This window comes from Amblyomma maculatum, chromosome 3 (assembly GCF_055883805.1).
Source record: "Amblyomma maculatum isolate TAMU_Amacu chromosome 3, ASM5588380v1, whole genome shotgun sequence".
NCBI lineage: Eukaryota > Metazoa > Arthropoda > Arachnida > Ixodida > Ixodidae > Amblyomma > Amblyomma maculatum.
Window position 1 is genome coordinate 101,906,153 of NC_139346.1, and position 20,024 is coordinate 101,926,176.

Sequence of the window (20,024 nt, forward strand, 5' to 3'; positions counted from 1 at the left end):
AATCCTCTCCCTTCTCATCTCAACCAAATCCTACGCGAAAGAATAAATGAAGTAAATAAGTCGCGACAAATCACCTCCTGCCCGCGACAAGTGGGAGAAAACCGAGGTGAAGTCACATGGATGGATGGATGGATGGATGGATGGATGGATGGATGGATGGATGGATGGATGGATGGATGGATGGATGGATGGAATATAGGAGCGTCCCCTTTGAAACGGGGTGGTAGCAGTAGCTATCATGCTCATTTTTCTCCCTATATCTTAATTATTGCTTTAGATTGGTTAACTAAACCATCAGTCTATTTATAAAATATTTGTTTCGACATTACTATCATTATGTCACTTTTCTGCTTTTAAGCCACCAATCTTCCAGTCGTTTTTTGCTAGTTTCCACCGCCGGTTTATTTACCCGGCCACTGTTATCTCTAAACCCCAGAGCTTCAGGAACAGTGATTGCGCCTGCACCAACTTCCGGATGGATACCATTACATTCGAGTATAATATAGGCAATTGTTTCACCGGAGTTTCCACATACAGCACATGCATCATCTCCATTGTTAAATTTCTTTTTGTAGCTGCGTGTTCTAAGGCACCCTGATCTAGCTTCAAAAAGTAGGGCACTGCCTCTTGAGTTATCAAAGAAATCTTCCTTCCTGATCTGCATTTTCCACTTTCGGTATAATTCCACACTCTGTTTCTTTTCCATCGAATTTATCCAATTTTTACCTTCTGTGTTTTTCACCTGTTGCTTAATGCTCTTTATTTGTCCGTCATTGTTACTAGCATACTTACTAGTTAGTTTCCTAGTTCTTTTCCTCCATTGTGAGTCAACGCTTTTTAGGTACAGGTATTTAAATACTTTAGCTGCCCATCCGTTACTGTCCAATTTCCTCAGGCGTTCCTCATATAATATTTTACTCTGAGCTTCCCGTACTTCGAAAGATGCCCAGCCCATATCTCTCTGTACCGCCTCATTTGTAGTTTTGCCGTGGGCACCTAGTGCTAATCGTCCAACGGATCTCTGATTTGTTTCTAATGTCGGCTGTACCTCTGATTTTAGGCACAAAACCGCATTTCCGAAGGTAAGTCCGGGCACCATAATTCCTTTCCAAATACCCCTCAAAGCCTCATACCTATTGTATCCCCACAATGCCTCATGCTTCATTATCCCGACATTCCTTCGCCCCTTGGCCTTAAGTGATTGTTCATGCTTTCCAATGTATATATGCCAATCCTTCGTTTACCCATACCCCCAGATATTTATATTCTGCTAATCCAGGTATTTCATGGCCTTGATTTTAAGACCCTGATCAGATGAGACGTTGAAAATCATCAGACCCGACTTAACTGCGCTGAAACTGAAGCCTAGAGCGTCCCCTTCGTCTCCGCAATACTTAACTAGAGTTTGCAATTCTTCCAGACTCTCAGCTAGCAGCACAATATCGTCTGCATACATCAAACCGGGAAGGCGCTGATCTACCGCCTTTCCACCTAATCTATATGACAGGGTAAAACCTAGGTTACTGTCTTGTATCCCCCGTTCCAGGTTTATCATATAAAGCATGAACAACACCGGTGATAGAGGACAGCCTTGTCTTAATCCTTTGCATACTCTGACATCCTCCGTACTTCTTATCCCTTCCCACGTAATTTCTACTTTGTTATCCCGGTATATTTCCCGTAGGAACTCTATTATCTCATAACCGATACCATCTTCTTTTAATATGTTCCACAGGAGTTCCCTGCTTACGTTGTCGTACGCCCCGTTTATGTCCAAGAAGGCTAAATACAAAGGTCTATTTTCCACTCTAGATATTTCGATGCATTGAGTAAGCATGAACAGGCAATCATCTAAGCGCCTACTATTTCTAAAGCCGTTCTGAAGTTCTCCGAGTATCTTGTTAATTTCAACCCATGCTTGCACCTTTAATTTCACCGCCTGCATGGCTAACCTGTACCGTCTTTGCCAAAAATAACCAGGCTGCTCCGAAGGCTGGCGGAGCAAGCACGCGGCCGCCTGGCGGCGTTGCGCTCGCTGTGGCTTATCGGTGCTCGTCAGCTCCGAGGGTACAACAGCTGACGTTACTGCGCACACTTACTCTCGCCCGTTGGATGATAAAAACTAGGCGCGTATGTTGTGCGGGTTGCGGTTTCACGCGTGCGAAGCCTTTTTGTGCCCAGCGAGGGCGCTCAGTATAGCGACGGGGCTATTCACCCTTCTCGGCAACTGCGGAAAACCGACTGATAGTAGACACGGTGAGCTCTTTCTTGTTCCTTTCTAGGACGAATATGTGCTAGGTTTGCCAGATAGTGTCGCCCTCAAGTTAGGGTTCCACGAACGAGAAAGCGATCATGTGCATAGAATGGCTAAGCGTGAGGAAGGTTTCATTTTAGTTCTTTACTTAAACCAAAACTTGCCTACAAGCAAATGCAAAACTTGTTGAATCAATCATTCCACTTATTTTTAAACAGCCTCCCCGAGGGGCTAAGACAATTTTGCAAGCCTAAAAAAGAGATAAGGTGGCTTGAAAGGGTTCACAAGCTTTCCCATATCTTTGTACCGGAGTTACGACCCGTAATGTGACACTACGCAAAGCACCTTGGAGAAATCATATGGAAATTTCGAGGTGCGTTATCATTCTTTAATGCACAGACGCATCAAAACGCAGGAAAGCGCAATACTGCTGGTGCGTTTCAGCAGCGGATTACAGAAAACAGCGAGAAACGCGACATAATATCAGCTTCAGGGAAGTTGCCGAGAAGAGCGAATAGCCCCGTCGCTATACTGAGCGCCCTCGCTGGGCACAACCAAGCTTTGTACACGTGAAACCGCAGCCGGCACATCATACGCGCCTAGTTTTTATCATCCAACGGGCGAGAGTGAGGGTGCGAAGTTACGTCAGCTGTTGTACCATCGGAGCTGACGCGCACCGATAAGCCACAGCGAGCGCAACGCCGCAACATGGTCGCGCGCTTGCTCCGCTAGCCTTCGGAGCAGCCTGGTTACTTTTGGCAAAGACGGTACATAACAGATGTTATGGTAATCGGCCTGTAGGATTTTATGTGCATCCTATCTCATTTCCCTTTAAAGATCAAATTCATTTTACTCTGCCGCCAGCTGTCCGGAATTTGCTTATTCGTTATGACTGTTTCCAGAGCTTTTAACAACGTTTCCTTACTTTTTGGACCGAGTTCATTAAACAGCTTGATCGGAATTCCATCTATTCCTGTAGATGTGTTTTTAGGAATATTTTTTCTGCCTTTTTCCAGTTTAGATTGGTCAGTTCTAAGCTGCTTTGTATTCTGCTACATTGTGTTGCTTCCTGTTTTGCGGAGATTACCCTATCGTCGCTCTTACATGACTCAGCTATAACTGATATAATGTAGTTCACTGCGTTATCTCCCTTTAAACAATTTCCCTCGTTATCTTGAATCCGATCCTGCTTTCTTTTATTCTTCTTCCCTAGCCAGCTTATATGGTTCCAGAATTTTCTTGCTCCGCCTCTAGAGGCATCGTGTATATCAGCCATCCAGCGATCGGTGGACTGTTATTTTACTTTGGACGAGGGCCTGCACCTGAAGTTTCTTTTGTCGATATGATTCCCATTTTTGGTCGATTTCCTCCTGAGATACCTGTGCTTTCTTTGCCATTCGGTGTTCCCTTGAAGCAGCCCGTCGTTGTTCAATAGCTTCCCTGATTCCTTATTCCACCAGCTCCGTGGCTTCCTCTTTCCATTCCAGCGGTTTGCTACTTTAACCTCCTGAATTTTCCTCCTTATGAGTAGTTTACCTGTTCATAATCCCAGTCTTCCATGGGGTTTTTCTCTATTGCTTCCTCTATGTCTGCTGCTATCTGCGCTATTTGATCGTCGTTTAATTTTGCGTTTACGCTTTGTCTAAGTTTCATTTCTCTTTTCATCAAGGGCCCCATCTGCAGACTAATACGTTGATGATCACTTCACAGACTACACTCCCCTTCTTCGTCTATTTCCATTTTTGTGACCTTGCTATAAATTTCCTGCGACATTAGACAATAGTCAATGGTCGTCTGCCTGTTGCGGAATTCCCACGTGATTTGGCCTTCACATTTTGTTTCTCGTATTTACTATAACTAGATCGTGTCGCTCACAGAAATCTAGGATTAGCTTGCCGTTACAATCCGCGTATCCATCCAGATCATCGATGTGGCCGTTCATGTCCCCCAGTAGAATAATATTGGCCCCGTTTCCATACTGGCTTATATCGTCACTGAGACATTCAACAAGATCCCTGTTTTCTTGCCTGCATTGATGTCCTGTTCCTAAATAAACTACCCCCAGCCATGTCATTATGCCGGCAATTGTTCCTGAAACCCAGATATGCTCTTTACAAGATGATTTAATTCTTTGCCAATTTGTTCGCTGGTGTATCAACATACCTACCCCTCCACCCTTTTTTTCCGTTCTCGTTCTGTTGCACCCTTCCCAGACGTAGCCTTCTATAAACGGCGCACGTTCTAGATCCCTGAGATGAGTCTCGCAAAGAGCGTACACACCTATTTTGTCATCCTTCAACTGCTGTTCTATCTCTAGCCATTTCGCTCTTTTTCTACCTCCTTGCATGTTTATGTAGCTGATCCTAGTGTTAAATTTCTTTTTTGTACTTTTCTTTCTCGACCTACTCTTTGCCATTTTTGGGGGCTCAGCCTCCATTATTACACTTTCTTCTGCTTCACTTCTAACTACCTCTGTGCACGGAGTCCTCGCGAACCTCCTAAAAAAGCTACAGCCCTGCCTGCTAGGCGCCAGCCGATCTCTGCTCCCACCCTTCTGTTAAAATGAATTCCATCTCTCTGAAAAGCCCTACCAAAACCTGCTTTTTGTACCTCCCTGTTTACCTCAACCACTTCGAAACGCTTCTCCAGGCTTAACTTTCTTATGTCTTGGTTAACTGTCACCACGTCCTTTTCCATCTTTCCGTTCAATCCTAGCACCTCTGGTACTGTGCATACAACTATCTGCGTCTGCTGTGCTATCTTCCTGATCTCGTCAACTCCCTTAGCTAAACTTTCCACCACTCCTGCAGCGTCACCATTTAGGACATCGTTTAGCCCCGCGGCTACTATTACCATACTGCGCTCTGCGGAATTCTTCAACAGCCTATTTTTACTCTCTTTTAGCACTGCCCTCATTGCTCTCCCTGAGAAGGCTCCAACCAACACTCTCTTATCACCCCTTACACGTTCCAAGATATCTCGCTTGCACCTGTCCATGTTAGAATCTCCGGCGATAAGTACTTGGGCCTTCTCTCTCCCTCTCCCAACTGTTGGCTCCTGCTTTCGATTATCTGTGTCCTTATCTCTGGGATTTTCATTCTGCCTTACTTCTTCCTTTTTTTTTCCGGCGTCTTAGCTGCTTCTAAGTAACTCTGACGGTTCGGATCCGCCTGACCTACTTTGATTATGCTTTCCATGCCAGTGCTGGCCCCTGCCACGTGGCCCGCATTGGAATGTTCATCCTCGTTGGTTCCAAGGATAAAGTCGGCCCTTTTTTTTTCAGCTTGAGTAAGCTGTCCAAGCAGTTTCTGATTTTCCGCTCTTAACAAACTTACTTCATTTTCTAACTCATCCACACGAGACACTAAACTGTCCCTTTCTTGATCAAATCTATCTAGACGCGCAATCAGTACGCAAAACCGACACAAAAAGTCGCTGCCTTCCGCTTCACCTACAGAGTCAAAACGCGTTTCCTTGAGATCAACCTGCGCCTCACACTTAGTACACTTTACCTTCTTTTGATTTCACATCTTAAGCGCTCATCGACTGAGCTATATCTATTACGAATTCTCAGAATATACAGAATGCCAAAAGAAGACACAAGAAACGACTAGCAAACACACGTTAAAAACCAATTCTGCGAATGCCAATAGCCTGGACAAAAAAAAAATATTTATCTAGACAAGATAGCTAAATAATGAACGCCAAGAAAACCTAGCTGCCGGCACGAAAAACCAGGCCGCTAGGACCAAGAGCGAAAATCTATTCTTTAGGCTGCACCTAACCTAACTAGCTGAAAACGAAATAAAGTTAATAAAAGAAAGAACTCATCTATTTGACGCCTCGGAAGCTCCCGCTGTCGCCAGTCCGTCCGTTTCCGGTAGCCACGTGCAATCGGAGGAGCGATGGAACACGCGTCCGCACCCCACGGCTGTCAACTGTCAACTCTCAACATGTAAGCTTAGTGAGCGGTCCTTGCGGGAATCTGTTGCTCCAAAAGGTTGTGAGCAGTCGCCAAAAGCAGAGTTTAAAATTATGTGTAAATTTGAGGCTCCTCGCAAAGCTGCTAATTTCGACTCCAATATTCATAGGGTACCATATCTAGCAAGTAGCACCCCAGAGCCCCTTTTATGCATCACTTGCAGCAAAGGGTTCTAACTAGCGCTTGATTTGCTGGATGCACGAATCACAGAACAAAAAACAACATACTTATTTACCACCGATTTCTTAAGAAAAAGGTGCTTCGTGGCAAAATTAATCTTGGGATCCCATCGCCCAAGCGGCGTCGCCGAATCTGAGAACGCATGTGGGCTCAGAACATTTCACGCTAAACTGCTGCCAACACAGGATGCTTCTGATCGAGGAGTTAGGCCTCGCGAGTGCCAAGTGATGGATTAAATCCGATGTTGCGTAGATGATCTTAGCACACCACATAAGATAATTGCGCCTGGCTTCTGCGCCGCACTCAGTATTTGCCGACAGGGTTTGTCCTTTGTGCTGCCTTCAGGAACGCCTGCCAAAATCTATTAATCTTTTATCGATATGCACTGAATAAACGAACGTCAGCAATAACCCTCACCCTTCCTCACTTATCTGCAATGAGCTTTTCGTATGAGTGGTAACTGCGATACATTGAAATTTTCGCTCGCAGCCCCATACAGCTGCTAATGCTGCGCAGCTCATCCGATGTTGTACACTAGCTCCCCTGCTGACTTATCGCCACAATTATATCTCTATTTATTGTGAGACAATTGTGTTGACAGTAAAGCAGTTTCAAGAATAGAACACTATTATAAAGCTTATCAATTCCAAAGCATCGTCCGCTGAGGCTTTGATGTGAAAACAGTTAGGCGTAGTGTTGACTAGGGAGTAGCGCACTGACAGAGAGCCATCTTTTGCAGCTCTCGCGGGCAGCACCATTGCGTACGCTCGCAGCATCCTGCGTGGAAACCATTACAAATCTGTCGTCTGCTAATGTGGCCGGGCTCGAGTATTTTTTGAGGTGCCGCTAACATTACGCTGAACAAACCATCCTGCGCAGACGGGACGCGTAGTCGGGGGATACTAAATGTTTGGGTCTAGGGACCCTCGGAGGACACACAAGACTGCTTATTATACGCGTCGCTCTTGAAAGTTGCTTTAGTGCGCAAAGTGTATGTGGTGAGACAGTACGCTTTTCACCCCAGGGCGTGGAAGCGCAGCTTACGCGCATATCCCTCCGTAAACAAATGCCGGCACAGCTGCTGAACTTCTTTAGTCGTGATCAACAGGTTGGCTACAACACATGTAGACATAAATATGAATATAAAGGCTGCTTTCGTTCACAGCCCAATGATTTCCACAACATATTGCCGCGAAACGCTCAAAACTGTATTTGTTGTTTTTTAACAGCTGCTGGCGCGCGGCCTTATCACTCTGATTCTGGATCGCATATCAGTTTTGTCTTCTTTGTTTGTTAATGCTCGATGTCGCGAGTCGCACCTTTATCAGTTTCCCTGTAGCGTAAGATGCACCGAGATCGGTCTCGAAGACTCCGGCCACTCGTGTGTTTTCTACAAAGTTTTCTAGCTTGCGCTGGTAGCTGTTTATGATGTTATCTCAGCAGCCTTAAAATTGAGCGTTGACGAATGCGACGGGCATTCTTTGTTCGACTATCTACGAGCAGGTTTGTTGCTATCGCCGCCGACAAGTTGCTTAGTTCTTTTGCAGGTGCAAGTCAGCCCAATAAAGAGTTTCTTCAGTGCAATCATCAACTCTTCATTTGTGTCATCGACCTTGTCACCACCACCTGATAATATATTGAAGGAAATATGCGTATGTTCCCATATTTGGCTATCGCAATTCTCACTACTTTCACATAAAAGCATTCTTTTTTGTCGTGTATTGGTGCGTAGAAAAATACATTAAACCAAATAAATACCATTTGCTTGAAACGGCATTGAAATTACCAAGCAACAAGGGTGATTTGGCTGTGGAAAAATCTAACTTGCATGCCCAGGCAGCGTTTGGGTCGGTATAGTGGTAAGAATAAAAATTTGGACTGGCAGTAACAATGGGTCTCCCATCCCGGCCACTTGCGTCAGTGTGTGTGAGTGCATAAATGATTTAAACAAAATCTAGCGAATGCTTCCTACAGCAGTAATTTTAGCTACATGCAAGGTGGCTCACTCCTTCTGCACTCATTGGCCGTGCAAGCTGATTACTGCTTTTTATTTTCGATCTTGTTTGATCTTGTTTGTCAATTGAAACTTAATGAAGAGTTCTCTCTGTCACTGCTGATGACATCGAGGACGACTCACCGACCTGAAATAGTACGAATGTTGTGTACTCCACATGGTGCCGAGACAGCGATATACACTCGCACACCCCGAAAGGACGGCAGCGCGCGCGTGCGGCTGAATGCACGCCTGCGCCGTCATCACATGATGTTACTCAAACAATGCTATCGAAGCTTCGTGCGGCAGCCTCAATTTTGACTCAAGTTTTTATGTTTATTTTAAATTACTTCTAGATTACTGAACAAAACGAAATCGCGTACTATGGCCTTCAGAAATATAAATCAATCGTTAAGTCAGCAGCGTCAGAAAATCGCCTTGTTTGCCCTTTAATGTGTCGCTGCAAAAGGGAAGCAGCATATATTATTGAATCAAGGATCATATAAGGCAGGCATATTTTGTGCGTACTCTACTCATGCGAAAATATTTTGGAAACTTTTCTTAGGCACCCGTTCTTGGCTTGAGTCGCATCGCCGTTGGCGCCGGTGTAAGCGGGGAGGCGCCATATAGGGATACCAAAGAGTTCACTCGGCACTGGCCATTTTTGCCTGCAAAATTCTGTTCGGCCTTCTTCTACCCACTTTAGGCATCCGGAACATAGACGTCTCAGACAGTTTGGGAATGGTAATGCTAGGTTACAGGGACCCTTAACAAAAATCATGCCGGCACTTAAAAACGAAGAATAAATTTAACTGGGGTAAGGTTTCCCGGTCGTCGTACATTAGGTTGCCGGTGGGAAGGGCCAAACCGAGGCAAAACATTCTCCCCTGCCTCAATCAACCTTGGATGATCATACGAAACATTTGTCTCCGACAGTTTAGTGAACAGCAGCATACGAATCCTGAGTCTCCTCAGCGCTATCTTCTGTTGGCTTTAGTCGCGTAGCTTACTCGCTATCGTCCAAAGTTCGGTTTCACATTCAGTAAAATATCTGCTGAAGCAACTAAAATGAAAATGAAAGAAAAAACCATTACAAGTAGAGACAAAATAAAACTAATCTCTGAAAACCTCAGTTGGGATACACTGCGGTGCAGAACAGTTGACAAGTAGCGCACTCTCAATGTCACAATTTCTCATAAATTTGCACTTGATTACCTCTTGACATAGTAATTTTATTATGTGTATGTACCAAAAATAACAGACCAGCACAGATTTTCTCACAAATCTTTGAAGGGATATTAAAAACGAGGACTAGATCTGTCAGTGCTCAGTCGCTGACAATATTTCTGCTTGGAATCAATGGTGGGAATATACTACAAAAACTTGAAACCTTGAGCCTTGTATCGGACTTTTTATACAAAAAAATAAACGCTCCAAAGTTCGCTTATATAAATATTGATGAAACACTTCTAAATAATCAAAAATATTTTTATTGCAGGACAATAAACATAGCAACGGTCTCACATCGGCGGCAAAGACTGCATTATAAACATTATAATGCTGCTAGCACAGAACCGGGTTAATTGGAGAAATATGGGAGAGGCCTTCGCCCTGCAGTGGTTATAGTCAGGCTAATGATGATGATGATGATGAACCCGTCTTATTCACACCAACTCACCTCATATACTTTGAAGTAAAGAATTCATACAGGTGGTACGAAGAAAGCATTATAGATATATCCAGGTCTATTCACTCTTTTCTCCAAATTTGTTTCCTCCTTCGGCCTTCCGTGTGCACGTCGTTTCACAAGTTCTGCATGTGAGAACCGGACGAGCTAGATTCTTATGCATTTGAAACATTGCATTCGTTAACTGATATAATAGTTTGTCCCTTTCAATGTATTTCCAGTGCTTTCTCTGCCACTGGTGTACACAAGCATTGTAATTGGCCTGGCTGGCACAATCTACACGGCTCTGGTAAGTTTTTCCCCCTGTGCCAAACATATTCCAACAAATAATATTTCCCCTCCCACAAAAAAAGCATGTGTCTTGAATTATAGGATGATATCTTTAGAAACGTTTCACTAGCTTCCTATCCGGAGTACTACTCAGGGAATAACTAACGTTTTCTTAGAGAATATTTTACTGCCTCACCGCCGCTGTAGAGCTTGCGAACACACTCACCTGAACTGCATTGAAATATGAAGTTTTTCAGGGCTGCGCATGAAGTCATGAAAATTCATACTGTTTCATCTCACTAATTACAAATTGCCAGTCTTAAATATGGTTGATATAAGGTTATATTGACGCGGCTTGACTATTTTTCTTACATTTTGAATAATCCATAGTGAACCACGCGGTATAAATGTACAGTACGCAGGAGACGTAGGGATGTCGTTTGTTCGTCACTTCGAGATCACTGGACATTCTTTGACCTTGACTTTCGGTGGGCGGTTGAGACAACACAACGAATATTACATTTTATATCAACGCTTCGTAATGATTTAAGAAAGTGGTTTTGATAATTTTATGTTGTGCCCAGTGACAGCGGCTGTGATACTAAATCACCGAGAAATCCCACTTCAGCTTGAGACGAGAGCAATTGTAGGGTGATGATTGTTTCAAAAGAGCAGATAAGATTACCTGCAGAGGCCAAGATTTACTTTGAAAGTTTATCTTCCTATTCGTGGCAGAAGTTGCGGATCACTGCAGACATCCTGTCTGTTCTGTAATTTCTTGAAGATGTTGCAGTTTATTGCGGTGAGTGCAAAAAAAAATCAGTGTTAAACAAAACTGTATTTTCAGGAAAGCCCTTTGAAAGCCCGTTCCTAATAATACCGCCCACTCATTAGCTTCTCGGGCATTAACAATAGCTTGTAGCCCATGTGACAAAACAATTTGCGACATATATGTGTGCGCTGTTCTAGCAGTAATTTATTTTGGTATAGCCAAAGGCTTAATACCTGCGATGTCATTCACATATTGTTTCCTTTTTTTTATAGGGAGGACTCCGCAGTGTGGTGTGGGCGGACTGCTTTCAAGCAGTCGTGATGCTGGCTTCGCCCATCACAATTTTTGGGAAGGTTCTTTACGACTCAAGTCGTGTGACGCCTCCCCTTAGGGCGATAACTGACTTCAACGCAAGCCAGTATTTTCTCGGGTAAGTACTTGAAATTAAAATATATATTGCATTTTGCTCTGTAATCTTTAAAACCTAAAAAATTACGGCTCTAATATACAGATAACTTTGGGCCTCTTGCCATATTCTTCATATATCGCACGTTTTAATGCAAAACGATATATTCTATGCACTTTCTTCGAAGAAATTGCTTACACTGAGACATTCTAACCTCCGAAGGTCTAGAAGAGAAGGTATGCCATAGTATGCTTTGTCATGATGTGCGGTTATGGTATTGAATGAGATGGTATAACATGGTATTCTATGGTGTCGCATGGTATAATATACGGAATTTAACCTCCCAAATCGGCATCAGCTATGGGGGACGCAGTAGTCGCAATTTTGTCCAGCCGTGGTGTTTTTGTGCACTGTTATTACAATGCGGAAGGTTGCCTAGGTTTTGACTTCATAGAAAGGCGACCGCTAGAAATGAGAATGAACTTGCGTGCTCGGGCTAAGTAGTGCGGAGCCCTAAATGCTGAACAGCGGCGGAGAGTGCAGAGAAAGAAAACAAAGTATTTGTATTGAAAATATTGTCACGCCACTAACGACGACGAAGGGTGTGATGGTCTGGGAGAAGAAGAGGAAAAAGCGTTGGTGCCTGGGGCTAGTAGGCTTCACCTTATCCCACTGCCATATCACTGTAAATAAACACCCCTTTGCTATTTCTTCGTAACAACTTGGTGGAAGGTGCTCCGTTCGATCCCTAAGTACGACGCAGCAAGAACAACTGGAGTTTCGACGATGTCGCCGCCTTGCTGGACTGCCACCGCTTCCAACCATCATTGACCACACCGATTCTAACCGTGCCAGCCGCGACGCTGCAAGCCAGGCTGGTGACAGGCCTGCCCCCTCTAGCTCAATTCCCTGCCAGCCTTACCGGGAACCACGACCGTTTGCAGGAGAGGAAGGTGAGGGCGTTGAGAAGTAGCTACTTCATTATGAACGAGTTAGTCGGTACAACCGGTGGGACCCTATCACCATGCTCACAAATGTCGTTTTCTTTCTAACTCACACGGCTATTACATGGTTCGAGAATAACGAGGACAATTTGACAACTTGGGAACGGTTTGTCACCGAGATCAAACAGCGTTTTGGTAACTCTGTACCGAGCAAAAAGCGGGCTGAGCAGACCCTTGCCCAAAGAGCTCAATTGCCGGATGAAACTTGTAACACTTATACAGAAGAGATCCTCAGATTGTGCAGATGTGTCAATTCCAACATGCCCGAAGAAGACAGAGTCGGCCACATTTTAAGACAGCCTTGAAACCATCTCCGATGTCATTAAACACATCCGCGCTTTTCAAGCTCTGAAAACGCGTCGTATTGTGCCAAAATTTGGGCGGCTGGCCAACGTGCCTACCGTGGCCAGCCTTGATGACCACGCCCAACTAGATCTTTCGTCGACGATCCGGCAAATCGTGCGGGAAGAACTGCGGCTCAACCCACTTCCCCTGCACGAATCTGCTGAGGTCTCTGTCCAGAAGGTATCTAGACGGCCGGCTTCGCCATCACAAGCGATTACCGTTCAGTCTTTCCCACAAGCTCCTGAAGTTGAGCTTCCATTGACTATCCTCCTATGCATTTCGCCAACCGGAATGCGTCGGTGCCTGACGCCCCAAGGTATGACGTCGCCTCAAGTGCACATAGTTCTTCCATTCGATCTACCAGGATTCCTGAGCAGTATGAGCATTCAGCCAGACCTACGACGCACCCAGCTGTCCCCTGCTCTTATTCGCAACAGCATTTTCTACCTTCCCCGCCGATATGCTACCACTGCGGCGTCGAAGGTCACATCGCCAGATACTGCCGCAGTAGGTTCCCACCTCGCTATAACCGTCCGGCGCTTCCAACAGTACCCAACAATTGGCAATACAATCCCGTTTTCAACAATCAAATACTCAGCGTGGATATTACCGCAACGTCCATAACCAGAATATCCGCGACCACTCCCCTGCATCTGATAGAAGTGTTACTCCACCACCCGCCTTCCGTGCGCGTCGTTCTCCATCACCACGACGGCGCTCCATGTCGCCTCAGCATCCTCAGCATGAAAACTAACCAGCGCGACCAATGGGGGTGAGGCCGCTGCAAATGTGCTGTGTGCCAACATCCCTCCAACTATAATGCTCAAAAACAAAATTCGTGTGTTTATTGATGGTGTGTATACATTAGCTTTGGTGGATATGGGTCCGACTGTGTCTGTGATGAGTAATCAGTTTGGGCGCTTGTTGGGACGGAAAGTGATGTTTGAATATGACCGTGCTTCAACGTTTTGTGGTGTGAGTGGAGAGGCGTTGCGGCCACTGGGTGTGTGTAGTGCGCAAGTGTCTGTGGGTGGCGCAATTTTTCAAGCCGAATTCGTAGTCTTACCCCACTCTACGCATGACATCATTTTAGGAATGGACTTATTGAAGTTTTTTGGCGCTACCGTGGACTGCCGAAGTCAAGAGGTTCATTTCGACGGCTCGCATCTGCCGACTCTTTTTGAAAGTGGCCGCAATGAAGAAACAGTTTTTAGTATTACCGAAAACACAGTAGTTCCACCTTTGTCTGCCATGTTCGGCCCCGTGTCCGCTCCACTTCTTGACCAGGTTTCATTTCAGGCCGTGGTGCACCCTGTTCACTCAGCATGCCTGAAGAAAAATGTTATTATCCCTCATTGTATGATCTCCGTGCATCACGGTAGTGCCTCGTTATGGATAATCAATCCATCGTCCGAGCCCGCAGTTTCACCAACGGGATTGAAGCTTGCCTCCTGTGAACCCGATGCGCCCCACATCGTTGCTTTGGTCACAGATGCTACGAGTGCCACTGTACCTCTGCCTACTGATGAAACTTCAATTTCCCGCATGATCAGCGCCGATCTCAGCTCACCTCGGCGCCGTACTCTTAAGGATATTCTTCTACCCTTTTCGCCTATGTTTGACTTTTCTCAAACAGATGGTCCGACCTCTCGCCCTGCACATCGGACCCATCATACTATTGACACTGGTTCGGCTCATCCCATTCGTCAAAAGCCACATCGCGTGTCCCCATCTGAGCGCAAAGTCATTCATGAGCAAGTGGAGGACATGCTACGGAACAAGGTGATACAGGAGTCATCTAGCCCCTGGGCAGCCCCTGTTATTCTTGTACGCAAGAAAGACGGTTCGTGGCGATTCTGCGTCGATTATCGGCGTCTAAATTCTGTTACGAAAAAGGACGTCTATCCTCTTCCTCGCATAGACGATGCCCTCGACTGCCTCTCTGGTGCGTCCTATTTTTCTTGTCTTGATCTCAGATCTGGCTACTGGCAAATTCCTATGGACCCTGCGGGTAAAAAAAAAACAGCGTTCGTAACGCCAGATGGCCTTTATGAGTTTAATGTTATGCCATTTGGGCTGTGTAATGCGCCAGCCACATTTGAACGCTTTATGGACACAGTTTTGGCCGGCCTAAAATAGGACATTTGTCTTTGCTATCTGGATGATGTCGTCATATTTGGGAAATCCTTCCAAGAACACAATGACCGTCTAGTACGCGTCTTGAATTGTCTGCACTACGCCGCCCTAATTCTAAACTCGAAAAAGTGCCGCTTTGGAGAGCGCCAAGCGCTGGTGCTAGGACACCTTGTCAATGGTGATGGTGTAATGCCGGATCCCCAGAAAACTGCCGCTGTTGAGTCTTTTAAACCCCCGCAGACAATGAAGGAGTTGCGCAGTTTTCTAGCGTGGTGTTCGTATTTTAGACGCTTTATACATCGCTTTGCTGACGTTGCTTACTCATTGACGTGCCTTCTCAACAAAAACTCCACTTTTGACTGGACACCAGACTGCGACGCATCATTTCGTCAGCTGAAGTTTATTTTAATATCGAAACCCATCCTACGTCACTTTGATCCTGCTGCAGTGACAGAAGTTCACACGGACGCTAGTGGAATTGGTCTCGGGGCAGTCCTTGTCCAACGGCACGATGAACGATAGCATGTTATCGCGTACGCAAGTCGTACCCTGAGCAAGCCGGAGCAAAACTACATAGTCAGCGAACAGGAATGCCTGGCTGTAGTTTTCGCTGTGCAGCGTTTCCGTTCATATTTGTACGGACGGTCATTTACTATCGTAACTGACCATCATTCACTCTGTTGGCTGCGGAACCTTCGAGACCCATGTGGTCGCCTCGCACGCTGGGCCCTCCGGTTACAGGAATATGACTTTTCCGTGGTGTACAAAAGCGGGAGGCGTCATGCAGACGCAGATTGTCTTTCTAGGATGTCAATGGCCACGACTGGACCTGACAGTGACGATTTCGACAATTATATATCGACCCTCGAGCCAGCGTTCCCCGACACGAGTGTTTTCAAAACGGAACAGCAAAATTAGAGCAGCCTGCAGCCTCTCTTTGCCGCCGCCGAAGCCAGCGTACCTACAAGCCGTTTTTGTGTGCGTGATGGCCTCCCATGGAAAAAGCGTTATTCGCCTGTCGGCCAGTGATACTTACTCGTCGTTCCTAAGACGCTGTGCACGGACGTATTGCATGTTATGCATGATGATCCAACTTCTGGGCATTTGGGATCGGTTCGAACATTCCACCGTGCTCAAGAAAGATTTTACTGGCCCAGAATGCGCTCGACGATTGAACAATACGTTACCAGTTGCGAGCAATGTCAACGCCACAAACGTCCAACTGCAACTCCATCTGGCTTGCTGCACCTTGTGAAGACCCCGACAGCTCCGTTTGATCAAGTAGGCATTGACCTCGTAGGTCCGTTTCCGAAGTCCGTGGATGGAAATCGCTGGATTGTAATCTGCGTGGACTATCTCACACGTTACTGTGAAACCGCCGCTCTTCCATCTGCTACGGCGCATCAGGTGTCGCTTTTCTTGCTGCACTCAGTCATCTTACGACACGGGCCGCCACGAATTGTCATCACTGATCGGGGCCGACAATTCACTGCTGATGTTATTGAAGAGCTCATGCGTTTATGCTCCGTAGCTTTCCGACACTCGACGCCATACCATCCCCAGACAAATTGCTTGACTGAGCGCGTCAACAGAACGCTTATCAACATGCTAGCCATGTATGTGGACGCAGGGCCTAAGAACTGGGACACCATACTACCCTTCATCACGTATGCGTTTAATACCGCCACGCATGAGGCGACTGGGTACAGTCCATTTTTCGTTCTCTATACTAGACCGCCACGCTACCCCCTGGATACTATCCTGCCCTTCACAAGCCGTGAAGACCCCTGCCTGGCTGAGACCCTCTGTCTCGCCGAAGAAGCTCGGAGAATCGCCCGATTACGGTCTGGTGCTTCACAAGAACGTTCTATAGTGCGATACGATGCCAGTCACCGGCGGGTCACGTACTCTGTAGGTGATCTAGTCTGGCTGTGGCGCCCAATTCGGCGCCGTGGCCCGCATCAAAAGCTCTTGGCCCACTATGACGGACCATATTTGGTTGTCAAACGCATCAGTGACTTAACTTACGCAATAGCCCGCCTGACAGCATCGGGTCGTAGGTCTGCCAAAACCGAACTATGTCATGTTGCCCGCTTGAAGCCGTGTCAGCCTCGCACGACTCAGGAACACCCCCATAAGGCTTAGGCTGAGTAGGGGGGAAATGTCACGCCACTGACGACGACGAAGGGTGTGATGGTCTGGGAGAAGAAGAGGAAAAAGCGTTGGTGCCTGGGGCTAGTAGGCTTCACCTTATCCCACTGCCATATAACTGTAAATAAACACCCTTTTGCTATTTCATCATAACAATATATTCCCTAAAATGTTACTAATAATTATTCACGTAAGGAGTAATGTTAGATGGCAAGTAATGAAATCAATTTACTCTTCATATATTGCCCTTAAGGTGAACCATTAAAGGTTCCTAATGACAAAAAATGTTTTTGAACCGTGACAACACAAACTTTCCCAAGCAAAACCCGTGCGTTTTGAAGAGCACTGCAAACATATGTTCATTTTTCATACTCATTCTCACATTTTCTTGCCACGTAATTTCATCATCCAAACTGTTTACCTAACGTTAGTTGGAATAGAAGACGTAATCATGTAACGTTCAAGTCAAAATATCAGTTTATAGAGAATGCGGGTTTTAAGCAATCGGTTGACAGGAAGAAAGCGGCTAATAACCGCGACGTCGAATCATCTACTGCGAGAGGAGTTTTCATTATAGGCAGAAAATTCAGATTGCAATAATGTTGAGCAGTCAACAAACAAATATAAGGATATCGAGGGTTGATTACCAGGTACCTACTAAAAAAAAGATATTAGCTTCTGGCATCAAGAAAATCATACAGGATTTCTTTTTTTGGTAGATCGAAGTTTATACTAATACGAATGTAGATAAAATTCATTGGAAAGTAGAAATTAATTACTATTTAGCACTCTTTACATAAGGAAAATACGCCTCTGCTTTTCGTGCTATGAATGTCATTTGGCGCCCTTTGAAGATATATGGGCTGATAAGTGATCTGTCATTTTTTCTTTATTTCACTGTTGATCAGCCTAATGATATCCACGAATCACGTTGATGTCTTAGGTATCTTAGAAAAAAAAAAGGTCGTGGCAGCCACTTATCCATGGAGGCTAAAAGCAAGGCACTCGTTTGCTGGGCGGAAATAGTAGCTGAGGGAATGGCGGCGGTTTCTGAATATCAAGTCAGATGGTCAACACAGACCGCTATCCACTGGTTACCGCTCGAAAACCGCGGAAAAGGACCCAAAAGGTCGATTCCCACCTCCTCAAAGGGTGCGGTTAGGGTTTAGCAGTCCTGGCAGACGGGAAATAGGAAGCTTGTACTGCTGGCACTTGGCATAACTTTCTACATAGCGAATGATTAGACACATTTTCGGCCAGCAAACCTTTTCCTGTGCGCGGTGAAGGGTCCGGGCGACACCCAAGTGGCCAGACGTGGCACCGTCATGCATCATTTAGAGGGCGGGAATGCAGGGATTTTCCGGCACAACGAGACGAAATCACGCACCTCCGGAGCTGAGATTCTTGTGTAGTAGGCTTGCACGAATGCAGAAACGGGTATATCTTGAAGCATGAGCGGCAGCGAAGAGCGGCGCCAAAGTCATATCGTTGTGTTGTTCAATCTGTAACAGCTGAGGATCAGGAAACGTTGCTGAAATAGGCGCCAGTTAATCATCAGAGTTGTCACTGTCACTACCAGTTGATGAAAGCGGCAAGCGTGAGAAACAGCGTCGGCGGGTTGAGAGCCGCATTTGTATGCCACAGTGAAGTTATACTCTTGCAAACGCAACGACCATCGGGCAAGCCGGTCGTAAAGGTCACCTAAATTACGAGCCAACAGAGTGAATTATGGTCGGTGACGACGGTGCAAGCATTTCCATATCGGTAGCAGCGAAGTCGTTACACCGCGATAACGACTGCGAGGAACTCGTGTTCAGTAACGGTATAGTTACGCTCCGCCTTGCTCAACGAACGACTAGCATAAGCTATCACATACTTATCGCGGCCATGGTGCTAGATGACCACAGTGAAAACACCCACGCCACTAGCTCCGCTGTAAACTTCGATAGGGGCAGAAGTGGCATTGAATAGTTCCCGGCGTTACAAGAAATTTGAGGTGACGGAAGGCAGAATCACAGTCAGCAACCTAAATGAACAGGAAACCTTTGTGCAAAAGACACGTGAGAGGTTAGGCGATGTCAGCAACTCTGGGCATAAAATGCCGAAAGTGGGAACTTGCTCCTAAAACCACTTAGGCACCTTGACATATTTTGACGCTGTAAAGCTCGTTACAGCCGCACTCTTCTGGGGATCCAGTCGGCACTATCCGTACCAAGCAAGTGACCAAGGATAATTGTCTAGCGTCCACCAAAGTGGCACATCTTAGAGTTAAGGACGAGGCCTGCTCTCTCAATGAAATCAAGAACGACGGCGAGACGGCTATTCTGCTCCTGAAAGGTCTTGCCGAAGACAACAATGTCGTCCAAATAACAACGACAAATTTTACACTTGGGTGCGCGCAGAATGGTGTCCATGAATCGTTCCAACGTGGCAGGCGCATTGCACAATCCAAAAGGCATCGGGTGTAACTCATAAAGACCGCCGAGTGTCACAAATTCTGTCTTTTTTGTCGCTCGGGTTTATCGGTATATGCCAGTACTTGACCTCAAGTCTACTGAGGAGAAGTGTGACCCTGAGTGAAGATAGTCGATTGTATCATCAATACGCGAAAGAGAATACGCATCTTTTATAATTACGTCATTAAGCCGACGATAGTCCACCCAGAAGTGCTATGTGTTGTCTATTTTTTAACGAGGATAACTGGAGCTGCCCAAGGACTTGAACATTTCTAGATATACGCCACATTGGATTGTGTCCTGAACTTGTTCGTTCGCTCGGCGACACACAGTACGGCTTCTGTCTGATCGGGCGAGAGGTTGGAGTATCAATCGAATGATGAGTGCG

General features: G+C 45.8%; 1 protein-coding gene across 1 annotated transcript in view; it reads left to right on the forward strand.

Moving 5' to 3' along the window:
* The window catches only part of LOC146195436 (putative sodium-dependent multivitamin transporter), a 112,993-nt gene that overhangs the window by 48,695 nt on the left and 44,274 nt on the right, over positions 1–20,024 (forward strand). Inside the window, exons 5-6 of the mRNA XM_084596797.1 lie at positions 10,318–10,385; positions 11,411–11,568. Coding sequence (XP_084452923.1) covers positions 10,318–10,385; positions 11,411–11,568 — 226 coding nt within the window. The remainder of the gene's footprint in view (positions 1–10,317; positions 10,386–11,410; positions 11,569–20,024) is intronic.